This window comes from Centruroides sculpturatus, unplaced genomic scaffold (assembly GCF_000671375.1).
Source record: "Centruroides sculpturatus isolate CEXI.00-Female unplaced genomic scaffold, Cexi_2.0 scaffold1197, whole genome shotgun sequence".
Classification (NCBI taxonomy): Eukaryota; Metazoa; Arthropoda; class Arachnida; order Scorpiones; family Buthidae; genus Centruroides; species Centruroides sculpturatus.
The window spans coordinates 132561-150682 of NW_019385486.1; the positions used below are offsets into that span (position 1 = coordinate 132561).

The following is an 18122-nucleotide window of genomic DNA, read 5'->3' on the forward strand; positions in this document are numbered from 1 at the left end:
CTGTATCTTATCTAAATACACTTACGGTGATGACGGGTAACAATTCACGATCATTTACGAACACTGATGAGGTTGACCAACGGTTGAAGCTTGTCAAAGATGGCGATTGCAGACGATGAACGAAGGTATGGCTGACACGTGTCTCGATACAACTTGCTATTCTCAATTTATGCCTTTTCCTTTCTCTTAGACAAATTCGACTGTTGCGATTCATTCACGGGTCCTGGGCCCATAACTTGTTGTACTTTTGTGTATCCGTGAATGAATCAAGAAAAAATGGCGGGATTAATCAACGAGAATGTTTTATTACTTACGTATATCCGACTTGGATTTTTTACACAAAAAGAACACAGGTGGCACTCAACTTAAGCGCGGCCTACAAAAATATGATTAATCTTAACAATAAGGCTCTAGTTTAGTAGTGTTACAGTGTATAATATGTATATTTTAATATATTTTTTAAAAGAAACAAAACCACTGAGAAATGTTATGTGCATTTAACAAGGTTCGGAAAAGTTTGAAAATGTTAATAACGGGTTCGGCCGAACCTGTGCGAACCCACTGAATATCATCACTGGCTGCATATTGAATATGCTAGCATGAAAAGAAAATATAAAAAGGCCTAGTTACTAAAGGATAATGATAACAATAACTGAATGTTTTGGAATTGCTGATTTTGATAACATAACAAACTTATAACATTTGCAATTTCAGTAAGTACAGCCTACTGTATATAATTTAAAATACAAGAAATTTTAATAACTCTTTATATTAATCTTTAATTTAAGCAAATAATCTTGAAAATGCTTTCAAAATAATGTTTTCTTAAAAATACCTTTATTCATAAAAAGCAATATATGAAGCACAGGATATTTATAAAGTCCTATCTATTTCAGTGAAATAATAATTTTATTAATTTTTATTGTAAAATTCCACAAAAATGAATTCTCAAGAATGATTGTGTTTAATATTGTGTATTCAAAGAAATAAATGCAATGAAATTAGAAGTTTGAAAGGTTTCATAAGGTCCATAAATAAAACAGTAAGGAAAATGTTGAATGAGTTCTAAGGAATAGGATTGTTAGATCTGAAGCAAGATCTGAATGTCCACATGTCTCAGATGCCATAAATGCATTACCAAATGCTAAGGAAGAACTATGCATATCTGTTCTTGCTTGTATCATGCCAACTTGAGCCGTCTAATTCAACTGTTTGCAAATTTTGATACCACATGCTGTAATTAAGATTATCAGTTTATACTTGAATTTAATACAGATTATGCGTGCTAGATACATCAACAATATTGTTAAATTTGGAAGATTAAATTTAATCTTAAAGATTTTCTTGGAGCTTTTCATTTAATCTATTAATACTTTGATAGAAATAGGGACTAAACATTCTACAGGATATATTTTTTTATATACATCGATATTTCATATTTTGTAGGGTAAATATGAGCTTTTATTTACTATGTTTATGTGATAATTATTTTGTTTATTAGCATGCAAAAAATTGTGTAGATCCTTAATATGTTTTTAATCTGTATATCTAAGTTATTGGCAAATATTTTTAATATTTATAATAATCACTTGGACATATTAATCTTAAATTTACTTTTTTAATACAGAAAAATGAAATCCTCTAAAAAACATAGTTATTATGTGCAGAGAAAGAAGTTTTTCACAAAAAGAAAAAGAAGGAAAGTAACAAATCAACAAAATGTAAACCGTACTGTAAATAAAAATTGTAACAAAGCAATTCAGCTTCCAAAATCAGTATTATCAGATGAAGATGTCGACAATACAAAAGGAATGGTACAGAAATTTACTGGAATTGCTTTAAACAATGATGATAAAGATGATGAAATGGATTTTTTATTTATTAACTCTGAATTTTTGTCATCAGAATGTAAACAAGGAGCTAATTTAAATGAGGCTAGCATTGAACAAAACTGTTTAGAATTGGATAAATTTTCTATAAGTGATTCTGACAGTGAATTAGCAGAAAAAACTTCAGCAACACCTTTGTCAGAAAATGTGATGACAAACGGTTTACAACAAAATAAAAATTTGAATAATGAGTCAGTATTGAATTCGAACCATGTAGGTTGTTTTGAAATGGAGGATGACGACGAAACTAAATTAAAATCATCTTATTTTGTAGCTGATAAAGTAATTGAAGGTACAATTTCGAATTCAATAAATTTATCAAAAAATTATATTTGTACTAAATTATACTTTTAATTTTTAGAATCTGATGATGAGAAACCCTTGGAACAGATCATAATAAAAAAAACTATTGAAGAAAAACCACTTGAAACTAAAATTGGAGGTGCTTTAGGAAGTTTGATTGCTAACTATGGTTCAGATTCTGAAGAAGAAAAGCAAGAAGAGGGTAAATATTAAATGTTTTTTATTAAAATGATAAAAGATTTTTCTAACTTTTACATTTAAATATTATATTAAATACTATAAGAATTTTCCCCTAAAATCAGATAAAAGTAAAATAATTTTGTGTGTAGAAGGCCTTGTCAATATTCTGTAAAGGTTTGAAGAATTGGATGATAACATCTTTATTCGGTTTCCTATTTGAGACAAATAGCAGACCAAACTTGATTTCTCTAGCACTCTTCAAATAATCTAATTCAGATTGTAGACAAGGTCTTATTTTCTTGAAAAAAGTCTTTGAGAAAGATTTTTCTTTTTGAGATCTCATGTAAACTCAACTAAAGAAAGTTACATAAGGTCTACTCAGATCTACTTAAGCTTCTTCCATGTATAATAGGGAATTCATGATTGTGACTTATGATATCTTGGAAAGTCTATAGCATAGAGTCCACCTTTAAGTCCACTCTAACAAATGTAATTACTACAATTCCAATAAAGTGTAGCCATCTCTTCAAGTCTGAGTCAAAAGTGAAGTCTTTTTGTGTTTCCTATTCCTATGCAAAGACCTTCATTCCCTTTGTTAATTAACCCTTTCCATGAATTTGTGCCAAATTCACAGAGTAAGTTAATGAGTGGACCTTTTGAAGAACGAATTGTAGACCCCATAGATGACCCAGTGTGACCATTTACATGCTGCTTTTTTTTGTTGGTTTCAGTTTTGGTAGGGACAGAACATTTTGCTTTTAATATATAAGATTTGAAAAAAATGCAAGGAGAGAAAGGAATCAGAAAAATACTAGAGTGCAATTCTATCTTTCTATAGAGAGACTTCCAGCAATATTTTTTCTGAATATATGAAGAATTATGAATTTCAGTCTATAATGCTCACCAAGTCATAATATGATTATAGGATTTAGTACTTTTAAAATAGATAAACCTTACAACCCCTTATGGATGTGTTTGTCACTATTTTAGATTTTAAAAACACATTTTCTGTAAGAATTCAATTGTAAAAACATGTTTTTACATATTGAACTCTTAGTGTATCTCATTGTTTTCCTTAAATGGCATAGATAATTTGACATGTAATTTCATTTAATTAAAGCAAAAAGAATGAATATGAGCAGAATAGAAAAATGCTCATAGATATACCCCTTCTATGAGCTTGTATGAAAAATAGAAAATTGCTATTTTCTTAGCTATGCTAGCAGTGTAGTATGCACATTAGATACACCAGCAATATTGCTTTGGAAGATTAAATTCAATATTAAGGATTTCCTGGGACTTTGTATATATAATCTTGTTTTGGAAATAGAACATAGGAGAGTTAAATCTCAGTGCATTTTTTGGACATTATGCATCTCTCAGGATGAATTAAGTCATTACTGCTGTTCTTCAAGCTGTTTTTTCATCTACAGTAGAGTCCTGCAAACTTGACTTAATATGGACTGAAAAGGTACTGAGTTATGGAAAAGCAATGATGCTAGTCTAAATAGTGAAATTTTCATAAAGGTTATTATCTGTGCAAATTCACATACATGTTAACTATGTGGCAATAGTGACTACTACTGTTTGTAGTTAAATTTTAATTTTAAAAAATATTAGCTATTCAATGACTACTTTTGAGTTAGTGACATTTGCATCATGGCATTTTGAATAAACAGTTATATTGTTATATTCTTTGTTAAAACATGGAATTTATGCTATAATCGAGTGTCATCTGTAAAGAATGATAACTTATTTGATCTGATTATTTGGTTAGAGAAAAATTAGATTGCACATACTTTTTTTTTTGAATGACCTGAAAGTTTTACAGATTGTTGAGTTATTGGGAGTCAAGTTTCCAGGACTTTACTGTATTTTATATTCCATTTGTCTGGAACAGCAGCATTTTTTTGTTTGCATACCCTCAGATATAATTTAACTTTAACTATATAGTTATCTATGCACTACAATTTGGGGTAAAAGATTAATTGTGATTTGCTAAAATAACTATCTTCTATTAGTTAATGTGGTTCTAACCCAGGGCTGCCCAATTTATTTTGGAGGCAGGCTATAATTTCAATTACATGTCAGCCGGCGGGCCACCTAGTGAATCATACTTTCTTACCCTCATGATTCTTCTATAAATGGATAGGTATTTGAATCAAACAAAGCTTTAAGTTGCACATGTTTTAATAATACCTAATAAAAAATACATCGATGAGAGCTAAGGAGGGGCTTATTAGCTAATAATTTTTCAATATTTGGTGACAACAATTTAATTTTAATACACAAAAGTCAACTCAAAACTAATAGAACAAGTATAATAAATGCATAGGTTAGGTATTAACAGCGGTGTGGCAGTGACTCAAGTCAGTTCATTCCACGTTTGTCCAATCAACCAATCACGTGGCAGTTGGCATTATTGGTAGTACGACATTGGGCATGGTGACAGCTGACCACTACTGTGGGCAGGCAAATTAAAATGCGTTGGTGGGTCACTTTGTGGTCGGCAGGCCTGGGTTTTGGCAGCCTTGTTCTAACCTGTTTTAATAATGAGATGAATATTTTTATGTAGAAAAGTTAGAATTGGTCTTCGGTTCAAGAAGTTCCTGTGCATTCTTGTGCTTTCTTTTGATTTGATGAAGTACTGAGAAACCTTCTCACACAAATAATAAGCTCTTTGTACTCTTTGCATGCAGGATTGATATTTTCAAGGGTCATTTCTAGGTGGTTTACTTTCAAATTTAAATGAAGATCAGAGGAATTTATGATTGTTGTATAAAAAAAGATTTGCAATCCAAACTTTGATGTTATCTTTCTCATTTTCTGGAAAGTATTTCAGAAATTTTTCTTTTAAGATTGTACAAGTGACATTTGATTATTTTCAAAACCTATCTGCATTAACTTTGCTCAATTAATTCAAAAATGAGTTAGGTAAACTGCTATTAATCCAAAGAAAAAGTTTCTTGAATTCCTATCATCTTTTCACGTAAAGTTACTTTAAAAAATAGTCATGTCACATGGCATTGAAGATTGAAATCATTTAATTTGTTGAAAGTACCCCCAAATAAGCTACTTGACATAACTGGTCTTCATCCTTAAAATATAGAATTAAATCTAATTTTAATTTTTAGAGGAAACATTTTACACCATTTTACTTAGAAAGGTAGATTGACATGCGTTCTTGTGACAGCCATTACATCTTGATCAAGTATGCGCAGATCCCATTTCTTTGCACATTACATTGACAAGATGGGGTTTAATGCACAGGATTTGATTAAGGTGACCACTTTATAGAAATTTTTCATATAAATTGGGAATAATTATTATGGAGATCAAGCTTTGTATATGATGCAGTGTACCAGCTTAAGCTTAATTTTGATTACATTTTTGGTCTGTAATTGAAATGGCTCCAGTAAATACATAGACACACCATTCTCACTGCAAATCTAATTACATATTATGAAATTGGCAAGAATTTTAAAAATATCTTCTTCCTTTTGTACATTCTATTAATTGTTTTTATTCTAGGATTTTATTGACAATTGTCTCTTTCTTAACAGCAAAATACTGAATGTATGCAGAGAGGTGTCTCTGTCAGAAACATCAGTTAATTTGTCAATTTGAATTACAAATCATTTGTTAATTTTAATGTTATCTATAATTTGCTCATCATCATCCTGTGCCAGTTTTATGAATTCTGTGACTATAGTGGTGTTGGAGCTTGATTTATTTTTATATTTGTTGATTTTTTGCCCAGCATTTTATCTGGTATAATTAAAGTACCAGGCACAATGAGACTCTATTGTAAAATATAATGATGCATTTTTACAGCTAATATTGTTAATTTGTACAATGTTTCGATATCATCTTTGACAATCGTGTAAAACATTTGAAATTGTACTTACATTTTCTATTATTATTATTTTTTTTTTGAAAACTCACTATGATTGATTATCAAGTGCCACCAAAGTAGAAATGGTTTCAAATGATTTAGATGCATTAATAATGATTAGTTTGTTAGATAATTAAACTATTTTTTCATTTATAAATACCAGATACATAGTAAACTCCTTATATACCAATGCAATTGATGATGAACACATAGCTACAGTTATGAATGTGATGTATAGTTATAGTAAAATTACTATTCACTACAAGATGACTGCTTGCAGTGCCCCTAGTGTTAAAATTCAGAAGTTAGCACTCCTATCTTGAAAATGATGCATGATATGGAAAAAAAGTCAATTACAAAGTTGTAGAGCACGACCAATTTACAAGGGGACCTTACAGTTTCGGAAATTCAGTTCGGGATGAGATTTTGCAGGTTAGTAGTATACCTCAATGGTGTCCACCCAGAAGAATTGTAAAGCATACTAGCAAGATTCCAAGAAAACCGGCTCTAAAGTTTTAAGTGCAGCTCATATACTGGTCGATTTTACACTATGGCAGGACAGAGAAATGGCCGAGTCTGTAGCAAACTCACTTGCCATGCAGGCGATCTAGATTCGATCCTACCTTGGGCTAACTTTTTTTTATTTTCATTTTTAATTGTTTTAAAAANATTTCAAATGATTTAGATGCATTAATAATGATTAGTTTGTTAGATAATTAATTATTTTTTCATTTATAAATACCAGGTACATAGTAAACTCCTTATATACCAATGCAATTGATGAACACATAGCCACAGTTATGAATGTGATGTATAGTATAGTAAAATTACTATTCACTACAAGATGACTGCTTACAGTGCCCCTAGTGTTAAAATTCAGACGTTAGCACTCCTATCTTGAAAATGATGGATGATATGGAAAGTCAATTACAAAGTTGTAGAGCATGACCAATTTATAAGGGGACCTTACAGTTTCGGAAATTCAGTTCGGGATGAGACTTTGCAGGTTAGTAGTATACCTCAAGGGTTACTACAAGGTTACAAGGGTTACTTCAGGTTAGTATACCCTTGAGGTATACTAACCTGTAGTATACCCAGAAGAATTGTAAAGTGCACTAGCAAGAAGATTCCGAGAAAAGGGGCTTGAAAGTTTTAAGTGCAGCTCATATACTAGTTGATTTTACACTATAGCAGGACAGTGAAATGGCTGAGTCTATAGCAAACTCACTTGCCACATGGGCGATCTAGGTTTGATCCTACCTTCAGCTAACTTTTTTTTTTTTAATTGTTTTAAAAATTATAACAACTTTTAAATAAAGTTAATAACCTAAAAATATTATCAATTAAATCATAAATAATCAACAGCTATACTCTACTCTTCCACATAGAAACCTGTTTCTCAAATTTACAACGAATATTTTTAACCTCTCCACAGCTTATAATATCTTAAAATTTGTAATAAATTTTTAATAACAATAGTAACTAAAGTTTTAATTTACCTTCATTAAAAATGCATTTGAAATTATTCAACTTTTAAAAAATAAAATATTATCTTTATATCGTTAATTTTAGCTGTAACAGTCATTTCATAAATAAAATAAAATTATTTATGATTTAATGGATAATATTTTTAGGTTATTAACTTTATTTAAAAGTTGTTATAATTTTTAAAACAATTTAAAAAAAAAAGTTAGCCGAAGGTAAAATCAAACCTAGGTCACCCACATGGCAGGCGAGTTCGCTACAGACTCGGCCATTTTGCTGTCCTGCCATAGTGTAAAATCGACCAGTATATGAGCTGTGCTTAAAACTTTAGAGCCCCTTTTCTTGGAATCTTCTGGCTAGTACGCTTTACAATTCTTCTGTGTGGACACCCTTGAGGTATACTACTAACCTGCAAAGTCTCATCCCGAACTGAATTTCAGAGACCGTAAGGTCCCCTTGTTAGTACAAAAGCACTGTATACATGAATAGTGTGAAATGTTAATGTGCATATTGAGCACAGACAGTAAAATATGTTCATGTGTTTGTGTGTTCTCATTCATTTCTCACTTTCCTGTCTTTGTGCTTCATTCATTATGATATGTGTCATACATTATGCATTGCTCATGTGTCAGTATATAAGAACTTTACTATGAATCCTGTGTATAATTTTGCTATCAAAATTGAATCGATTCCTATTTAGGACAGTAACATATTTGAATTTTTATCTTAGATAAGATACCTGAAAAAGTCGAAAATAAAATACATGAAGTGCCAAAACAAGAAACTACAAAACCTGCTCAGCAACTGAAAAAAACTAGGCAGATGGCACCTTCTCGGAGGACAAATCAATCGAGGCATAGACCACAATATACTCTCTTAGAAAAAGTAATTATTATAAAATTTTTCATATGGTTTCGGTTTTAATTTTAAACAAGTAAGCTAACAATTTTATTTTTCCTTAGCTTCTAGCCAATGAAATTCGCCACGAAAAAAATGTGATTATGCAGTGCATTCACTACATCATGAAGAAAAGTTTTTTTGACCCGATTTTTTGAGATTGCTGAATATGTGATTAATATTTTCGTTGGATCATAATTATTAATTGTGATAACCAAAAATGAAAAATGTGTAAATAAAATATTTTATCATTTTGATGTGTCTGTAATTTAATATTTTATGAAAAATTGCAAAATTTTTTCCATAAACAGAATTATTATTGGTCTTTTACCATTTAATATATTTTTATAATAAATACAATCAATAATTACATAAAAACAAAGTTGAATCATCATTGTTACTGTGTACTTTTACATTTATTGTGTGTCATACTGTTAATTATGGCACAAAATAATACTTCATTTTTTAAAATTACCATATATTTTATTTTAAACTGATAAATTTTGATATTTGATAACTGACAAATGTGCACCTTGAACATTAATACAAAATTGGGCTCTTTTTATAGCATTTTCCATTATTTTGAAAAATTAAAGAATAATATTCAACATGAAATTGAAACAACACTATTTCTGGTATTATGTTTTAATTTCATGTCAAATATTGTTCTTTAATTTTGAAAACTGGCTTATTTAGATACATTTCCTTCAGTTACCTGATTTGACAGATTCAAGCTTTTTTCTAAAGTTTGGTGCTGTCAAATTGGGTAATCTTACTGGCCTTGGAAAATGACCATGTCTAGAAACTAAACCTGGAAAAAATCTTTAGGATCTGAAATGTTTCTTGCACCCTGGAAAAGTTCAGTGTTGTTCTTTGCAACTGAAAACAAACCATTGACAGAGAACTTCATTTACAAAAATGAGTGTGTATGTTACAGACCAAGTGATTAATAGGGCATTATGAATAATGACTAAAATTGGTGCACAGTTTGATAAATATTGATTAATTTATTAAATTGACTAGACATTATGAATAAAACTATATTCCTTTCGGGCAATTTGATTAAAAAACTCCACTTATTTCATTTAGAATTATTTCAAAGTATTTTAAAAAGTACATGTAATCTTTTAAAAGTAAATACTATTAACTGTATTAATTAAATTAATATTAACGAAAAGTATTAACAAATTTCTACTTCCATCAAAAAATCAACTTACAGGAAACTTCTGGAATTTCATTTTTGGTATAAATTATATAAAAAATTAAATGTTTTTTAATTTGTTTATTCGAGCAATTAAGATTTTGATGACATTTGGAATTACATAATTTTTTTCTTTGTAGCATTTGCATCTATTAGATTTGCAACCAATTTTGCAGCAGCATTGACTATAGCCTTGGCCTTCAGAAATTGATGACATTTTTGCACATTCTCTAAGCAAAATTTCTGCACCCAGTACATCTCCAACTGAAATGAAGTTTTCTTTACAAACAGTAAATTGGTTTCTGGAATATAATAGATTTAATATGCCATATTTGGTACCCAGTTTGTAAAGGTTTTTATCTNAAAATTTTTTCCATAAACAGAATTATTATTGGTCTTTTACCATTTAATATATTTTTATAATAAATACAATCAATAATTACATAAAAACAAAGTTGAATCATCATTGTTACTGTGTACTTTTACATTTATTGTGTGTCATACTGTTAATTATGGCACAAAATAATACTTCATTTTTTAAAATTACCATATATTTTATTTTAAACTGATAAATTTTGATATTTGATAACTGACAAATGTGCACCTTGAACATTAATACAAAATTGGGCTCTTTTTATAGCATTTTCCATTATTTTGAAAAATTAAAGAATAATATTCAACATGAAATTGAAACAACACTATTTCTGGTATTATGTTTTAATTTCATGTCAAATATTGTTCTTTAATTTTGAAAACTGGCTTATTTAGATACATTTCCTTCAGTTACCTGATTTGACAGATTCAAGCTTTTTTCTAAAGTTTGGTGCTGTCAAATTGGGTAATCTTACTGGCCTTGGAAAATGACCATGTCTAGAAACTAAACCTGGAAAAAATCTTTAGGATCTGAAATGTTTCTTGCACCCTGGAAAAGTTCAGTGTTGTTCTTTGCAACTGAAAACAAACCATTGACAGAGAACTTCATTTACAAAAATGAGTGTGTATGTTACAGACCAAGTGATTAATAGGGCATTATGAATAATGACTAAAATTGGTGCACAGTTTGATAAATATTGATTAATTTATTAAATTGACTAGACATTATGAATAAAACTATATTCCTTTCGGGCAATTTGATTAAAAAACTCCACTTATTTCATTTAGAATTATTTCAAAGTATTTTAAAAAGTACATGTAATCTTTTAAAAGTAAATACTATTAACTGTATTAATTAAATTAATATTAACGAAAAGTATTAACAAATTTCTACTTCCATCAAAAAATCAACTTACAGGAAACTTCTGGAATTTCATTTTTGGTATAAATTATATAAAAAATTAAATGTTTTTTAATTTGTTTATTCGAGCAATTAAGATTTTGATGACATTTGGAATTACATAATTTTTTTCTTTGTAGCATTTGCATCTATTAGATTTGCAACCAATTTTGCAGCAGCATTGACTATAGCCTTGGCCTTCAGAAATTGATGACATTTTTGCACATTCTCTAAGCAAAATTTCTGCACCCATTACATCTCCAACTGAAATGAAGTTTTCTTTACAAACAGTAAATTGGTTTCTGGAATATAATAGATTTAATATGCCATATTTGGTACCCAGTTTGTAAAGATTTTTATCTTTAACCGCAACAATGACACCTAAAATATTTTTTCCATCACTGCAGGCTCAATCTACATCTGGTACATGAATCCTTACTGTATCACCAACATTAGCTGCTGTGTATTTGGAATTCGATGTACAGTATTGATCATTTTTTCTGCTTGCTTTTTAAGACAAAGCCATTTCCCTTGTCTTAGACACACTTCTTATTTTTTCTTCTATTTTTGGATCAACTGTTTCGAGTTTTTCTTCTTCATTTACCAATTCTGTAATACTAATAACATCCTGGTTTAGACGTTTTTCATGTGAAGATGATGTAGATCTTTGAACTTCATCAGTTATATTGCTATATGAGGGTGGCATTATAAAATGATCTTTTATAATGTTTTCTTGGACATTACCTGATCTTTCAGAGATTGAGCAACTTTGACTTACTTTGTCGATAGTTTTAAAAATTCTCTTTAGATCCTCCTTCGTATTAACATTGGTCAACGATTCATTGGGTATAAAATTCTTTAGTCCAACTTTTAACTTTGCTCCAAACATGGCCTCATAGAGACTGCAGTTTATACCAGTATGATGTGCTTAATTTTTCATCAGTTGTACAAAATGTAATCCTTCTGACCATTTGTTAGTATTGTTAGTCTCCAAGCAAGAACTAAGCATATTTTTTATATCTTGATTAAATCTTTCTACTGAACCTGACATTGGGAGTGCCTGGGCTTTCCATGCACCATTTTTAACTCAGGCCACATATTATACATTTCTTTGATGACATTATTAGCGAATTCTCTGCCATTATAGAATACTCAGTGCACCGAAAATTGTAAAAATGTCTAAAAGAACATATGCTACATTTTCAGGCCTTTTGGTTTTTAATGGTTGTAGTTGAACAAATTTAGTTAGACGGTCTTGATACATGAGTATAAATTTATATTGCTCATCAGCTTGCAATTGCATATCTATAAGATCGACCTGACATCTTGAGTTCATTTCATTACATAAAATTGGTTTAACTACCAAGCCTTTCTTAGGAACATTCTGTTTTTTTCTGACAGATTTCACATAAATTCAAATAAATTATGATCATCTCCCTCGTAATATTTTTATATTTCGTACTTAATTCTTTTTCCATACGGTTTCTATTGCTATGACCAATAGAAATATGGGCATCGTTCAATATCTGAAATATTTCTTCAGTATGAACATAATATTTAATCACATTACCTTCTTTTACTGGCATAATTAATTTTTCTAAATTTCCAATAGCTACATCATCATATCTATGTAAATGTTGATATTCTTCTGGTAACTTAGAAGTAACTTTCATTTTTGACTCACTTTTTGTATCATTGACAACTATGCTGATTTTGTAAAAATTTGATTGTTCTGACCTTTTTCTGCTATTAACTCGTCTAATCGGTTGTTGAAGCAATTATTCATATCACTTAATGATTGCTCCATGGTTGTTACTTTTGTCAAAGAAGAAAACACTATTTAAGAGACAAAAGTAAAATTAAAATGTCGCACAAGATTAGTACCGAATTTTAAATTTATGTGACCAGTAGTTAAATGCAATACGCATGTGCAATTCAGATGCAAGTGCTGATTGACTAGCGTATGTTGATGATCATTCCTCAACATACCGTAGAGTGCCGTACAACACGGGATTCGTTACGCATTATCGAAACCTGCATTATCACACGATTTATGAAAGTTTAAATTTTGGCCTATAAGTAAAAAAAAAAAGTATACCTTTGATCGACAAAATTCGAGGGTGTTGCTTGCTTTATTTGTGTGTTGTACTGGACTCTATTGTATTATTATCAGTTTGCCTGACTAGGTGATAGCAGTATTCATAATGACTGGTCAATTTGATAAATTATGTTAAAACACCTGAAATTTATTACATTATTCATAAATCTCATATTAATCACTTAGTCCATAACATCTATATTATTATACACATTAATGAAGAAAACATAGATTTTGCCAGTGCTCATACAGCTTCTGGAAGCATTGCTGTAAGCCATCTGTTACTTGTACGAGTCCATCTGTCATAAATGGTCTGAGATGTGGCAAAGTGGACTATTGTACGTTCTCCACAACAACATGCCTGCACATGATCATAGACCCTCTTGTAAGAAATGGTACTATTAGGGCTTTCACATCCTGCCTATTCACCCAACTTAGCACCTTGTAATTTTTACTTCTTTTTGTTGAACAAATGATAGCAGGGCTGCTTTTACTTCAATTTGAGTCTTGAAGTAAAAGCAGCATCATAGGATGCATCACAGATGATTGCAAAAGATGGCTTGTAGAAGCTGTATGAGCACTGGCAAAAATGTATTGTCACTCAGAGGATTATTTTAAAGGTGATATGTGTGTGTTTTAAACTATTAAAGGCAAGAAACTATATGTCAAGTCCCTGAACTTGGATCTTACCATGTATGTTATACACATTACTTCGTTTAAATGTTAACTCTGATTTCCATTTTATTTTTAACCTTATAGATGAAAGTATTTAATTTCAAATTTTATTTTAAACTGAAATAATAGTAAGTCAATTTTTTTTTAAAATTCTATATCACAATCTGTAAGATTTAAATTGTTGTCATGGATTTTTTTTATATGCTGTGAAAACAAATCGGTTTCATATGTTAATAGAGAAATAGTAAATAACATTGAACATGTACTAAAGAAAAAAAAATTACATTAATTATATTCTACATAGGTTGTTTTTTTCCAACTTCTGATGGTCCATAAAACAAAGACAAGTGTAAATAACAAAATGAACAAGCTTTTCCATCCCCTCTTCAAAGAATGTTGCCATTGGTGGCAACATTCTATGAAGAAGGAATTGCAAAGCTCATCCACAGATATGACAAATGTCTCAATCTTCGCGGTGATTATGTCAAAAAGTAACCATATTTGTACCTAACTTTTGGTAATAAATTCATTTTGTTATTTACACTTGTTTTTGTTTTATGGACCATTGGAGGTTGAAAAACCCACCCTCGTATTATGTGTGTTTTAATTAGAGTAGATAATGTGTCTCTCCTAGGAAAATAGCATTGTTTTGATGTATTTGCTTGTATACATAGTGTGCAAAATTAATGATTATTTTAATTGTTCTTTTTTAGTTATAAAAATTCTTTGCACTAACAACTATATTATATGTATACATTATATCCACAGTGGCTAAACTGTGACTTGTGAATTGCACATGGCTCTTCTAAACCCTTATTGTTGCATTCTTAATTGAAAGGGATGCATATACAAAATGGTGGTCTTTGCTTGCTACTTTTTTATGGTGCAAACAGCTATCATCAGATTTTGTTGAAGTCAGAGGGTATGAAATCTTGTGAAATTCACAGACAAATGCTACAGTAGTATTGTGAGAGAAGAATGTACAAATGGGTAAACATGATTAAAAATGGCAAACATCAATCTGTGATGAGGATCCTCCAATTGCTCCAATATGGCTATCACTGATGAGAAGGTGGTCACACTGATGACTTTCACGAAAACAGGTGCATTTCTTTAAAAGTTTCAGCCAGGGAATTGGATGTCAGTATCTGATCCTCACATAATATTGTCATGGAAGTTCTCAAGTATCACAAGTTATGGTTCACATGGTTGCTGCAACTCGTGACACCATTCAGAAATTGAAATTTCAGATGTTAACAGCATCCCCATTCAGTCCTGAGCTTGTTCCCTCTGACTTTCATGTACAGTGGTACCTCAGGTTACGAACGCCCCAGCATACGAAATTTTCAGGATACGACATGAAATTCGAACATATTTTTGCTCCACGATACGAACAAAAACTCACCATACGACGTTACATTAGTTCGCATTTTTCATTTGTTTTTCTTACTACAGTTATTTTTTTTAATGTATTACTTGGCTTTAATTTGAGTATGTTTTTCGCGTTGGAACGAATTATTTGGTTTTACATGTAATCGTATGGGAAAGGATGATCCACCTTACGACATTTTCATGAAACGATCTCAGTTTCGGAACGGATTAATTTCGTATCCTGAGGTACCACTGTATTTGTATCCCTGAAAGATGCTTTGAGAGGACAAAGATTTGAGAATGATGACAAGGTGAAAGAAACAGTTCATCATTCTGGCTGAACACATGACCAAAATCCTTTTTTTCTGATAGAATAAAGAAGTTGATGCAATGGTATGAGAAGTATTGAAAAGGTGGGTGATTATGTATAAAAATGAAATATTGTTTGTTTGTATTAATAATTATATATATATATATATATCAAAATATTTAATTTGCTGTTACTTTTTGAAACACCCACGTGTACACTTATGAACATTAAACTCCCAACTGGAGTTTAATGTTCATAAGTAATATGTATTTAAAATAATCATTCAAGATTTTTAGTTTTAGCTTAATACAGTATATTACAAACTATATAAAACTTCATTTTTATCAGGGCTGTGGAGTTTTGGTGTTTTAGCCAGAGTCGGAGTCGTCAAAAAATCCGCTGACTCCGGCAATGAATCCAACAGATTTTGATTATTAACTGAAATTTCTTTACTTAATTTATTTATAACTCAAGTAATTAATATCTGCATTTCAACCAAATCAAAATTAAATATTTAATTTATTTTTTCTTGGCTATAAACTCTCAAATTAATTCTATTAACAAGTTTTAAATCATAATGTAATTGTGAATATAAATAATCTCTTGTTACATGTATTTTGTTTTATTTACTTTATTGATCAATAAACATTTTCAAAACAATACCTTTTGGCAGTAAGTCAGAAATCAATGAAAAACAATTTTTAAACACATTTTTTAAAATGTTTGAATATAATTTTACTTAATGGTAAGAGCTAATATTTATATAAACAACATTTATTAAAAACAAACTGAATATTCAATGATATGTTTAATTCTATTAAGGAATTTCATAAATTTAATACATTTACTATAGGAATGTTAATTTGTTAAGATTTGAAAGCCCTTATAAAATCTTCCATCAATTTTAAGATTTCATCTTAAAATTGAAATTATGCTATACACAAATAAAAATATTGCTGTTTACAATATATAATTTCATTGTCATTACTATAATTTCAAGTTTTTGTACACAATGTAAAGTATGTGTATAGATATACATACACAATTTAATTATTTACAATTGTTATTCTTTGGACCACAATTTTGTACCTGAGAAACAACCTTTAAAATTTCTTCTACTCATAAAATTACAGAATTGACTAAATAAGTCCAGACCATCGATGTAAATAACTACTCCAACCAGATGAATTATCGGGCGGTAAATCACCTGCAAGAAAAACACACGTTATTCAAAAGCGTAACAATAATATATTATCTTGATGGGATAGAATCTAGACAGGTTGAAAAACCCCAGGAATTTTTTGGGGTAGTCCATATAGTTATGTCAGACTCTCTCCCTCACCACCTTGTTGGCCTAGCCAAACCCATAATAGCTTGCTAAAAAAAGGCCCTCTTAGTGCCACAGGATGGGGAAAAATAATAATATGCTTAACATTTAAGATTATTAGCTTATATGATGAAAATTGGAATTTATTCATATAATTAAACAGAAATTAAATTATAATAAGCATAAAAATATCAGGTTTATTTTTGTAATTTGATATTTTTTTTTAACCAGAAAATTCTTAGTGATCAATTATTATTTATTTAAAATGTAATTCATTATACATTAAAAATTGCAGCTTGGTATTGTGACAATCATACAGTCGACCCCCCTATAACGTAAATTCCTATAACGTAGTGAAAAAATTGTAGCAAAATTCGTATAAAGGAACTCCTAAAACGTTGTAGCTGCCTCATGACGCGACAAGATTGATAGAATCTGGACCAATAGTGGATGAGCAGCCGAACTACTTTCCACCGTTCGTGTGCCACGCTACGGAGAGATTAGGCAGCTAAATTGAGTTTGCTATCGTCTGTACAGTATTATATATAAATTAGGTACAGTACATATATAATTAATATATAATTATATGTTACTGTGAAAGACTGAAATGTGGTCTTTGCTTGCTACTTTTTTATGGTGCAAACAGCTATCATCAGATTTTGTTGAAGTCAGAGGGTATGAAATCTTGTGAAATTCACAGACAAATGCTACAGTAGTATTGTGAGAGAAGAATGTACAAATGGGTAAACATGATTAAAAATGGCAAACATCAATCTGTGATGAGGATCCTCCAATTGCTCCAATATGGCTATCACTGATGAGAAGGTGGTCACACTGATGACTTTCATGAAAACAGGTGCATTTCTTTAAAAGTTTCAGCCAGGGAATTGGATGTCAGTATCTGATCCTCACATAATATTGTCATGGAAGTTCTCAAGTATCACAAGTTATGGTTCACATGGTTGCTGCAACTCGTGACACCATTCAGAAATTGAAATTTCAGATGTTAACAGCATCCCCATTCAGTCCTGAGCTTGTTCCCTCTGACTTTCATGTACAGTGGTACCTCAGGTTACGAACGCCCCAGCATACGAAATTTTCAGGATACGACATGAAATTCGAACATATTTTTGCTCCACGATACGAACAAAAACTCACCATACGACGTTACATTAGTTCGCATTTTTCATTTGTTTTTCTTACTACAGTTATTTTTTT

At 30.3% G+C, this 18122-nt stretch overlaps 2 protein-coding genes across 3 annotated transcripts in view; one reads left to right on the plus strand and one right to left on the minus strand.

The window, feature by feature from the left end:
• The window catches only part of LOC111639430 (nuclear fragile X mental retardation-interacting protein 1-like), a 31200-nt gene extending 22317 nt beyond the window's left edge, over positions 1-8883 (plus strand). Inside the window, exons 6-9 of one of the 2 annotated variants that reach the window (XM_023385319.1) lie at positions 1628-2181; positions 2251-2394; positions 8483-8637; positions 8715-8883. In XM_023385319.1, coding sequence (XP_023241087.1) covers positions 1628-2181; positions 2251-2394; positions 8483-8637; positions 8715-8807 — 946 coding nt within the window. In that variant the 3' untranslated portion in view covers positions 8808-8883. The remainder of the gene's footprint in view (positions 1-1627; positions 2182-2250; positions 2395-8482; positions 8638-8714) is intronic. The other variant, XM_023385320.1, reaches the window with a different exon arrangement.
• Positions 8884-12614: 3731 nt separating this feature from the next.
• The window catches only part of LOC111639434 (putative leucine-rich repeat-containing protein DDB_G0290503), a 37279-nt gene continuing 31771 nt past the window's right edge, over positions 12615-18122 (minus strand). The window contains exons 8-9 of the mRNA XM_023385326.1: positions 12694-12830; positions 12615-12649 (exon numbers count right to left, since the gene is read on the minus strand). Coding sequence (XP_023241094.1) covers positions 12615-12649; positions 12694-12830 — 172 coding nt within the window. The remainder of the gene's footprint in view (positions 12650-12693; positions 12831-18122) is intronic.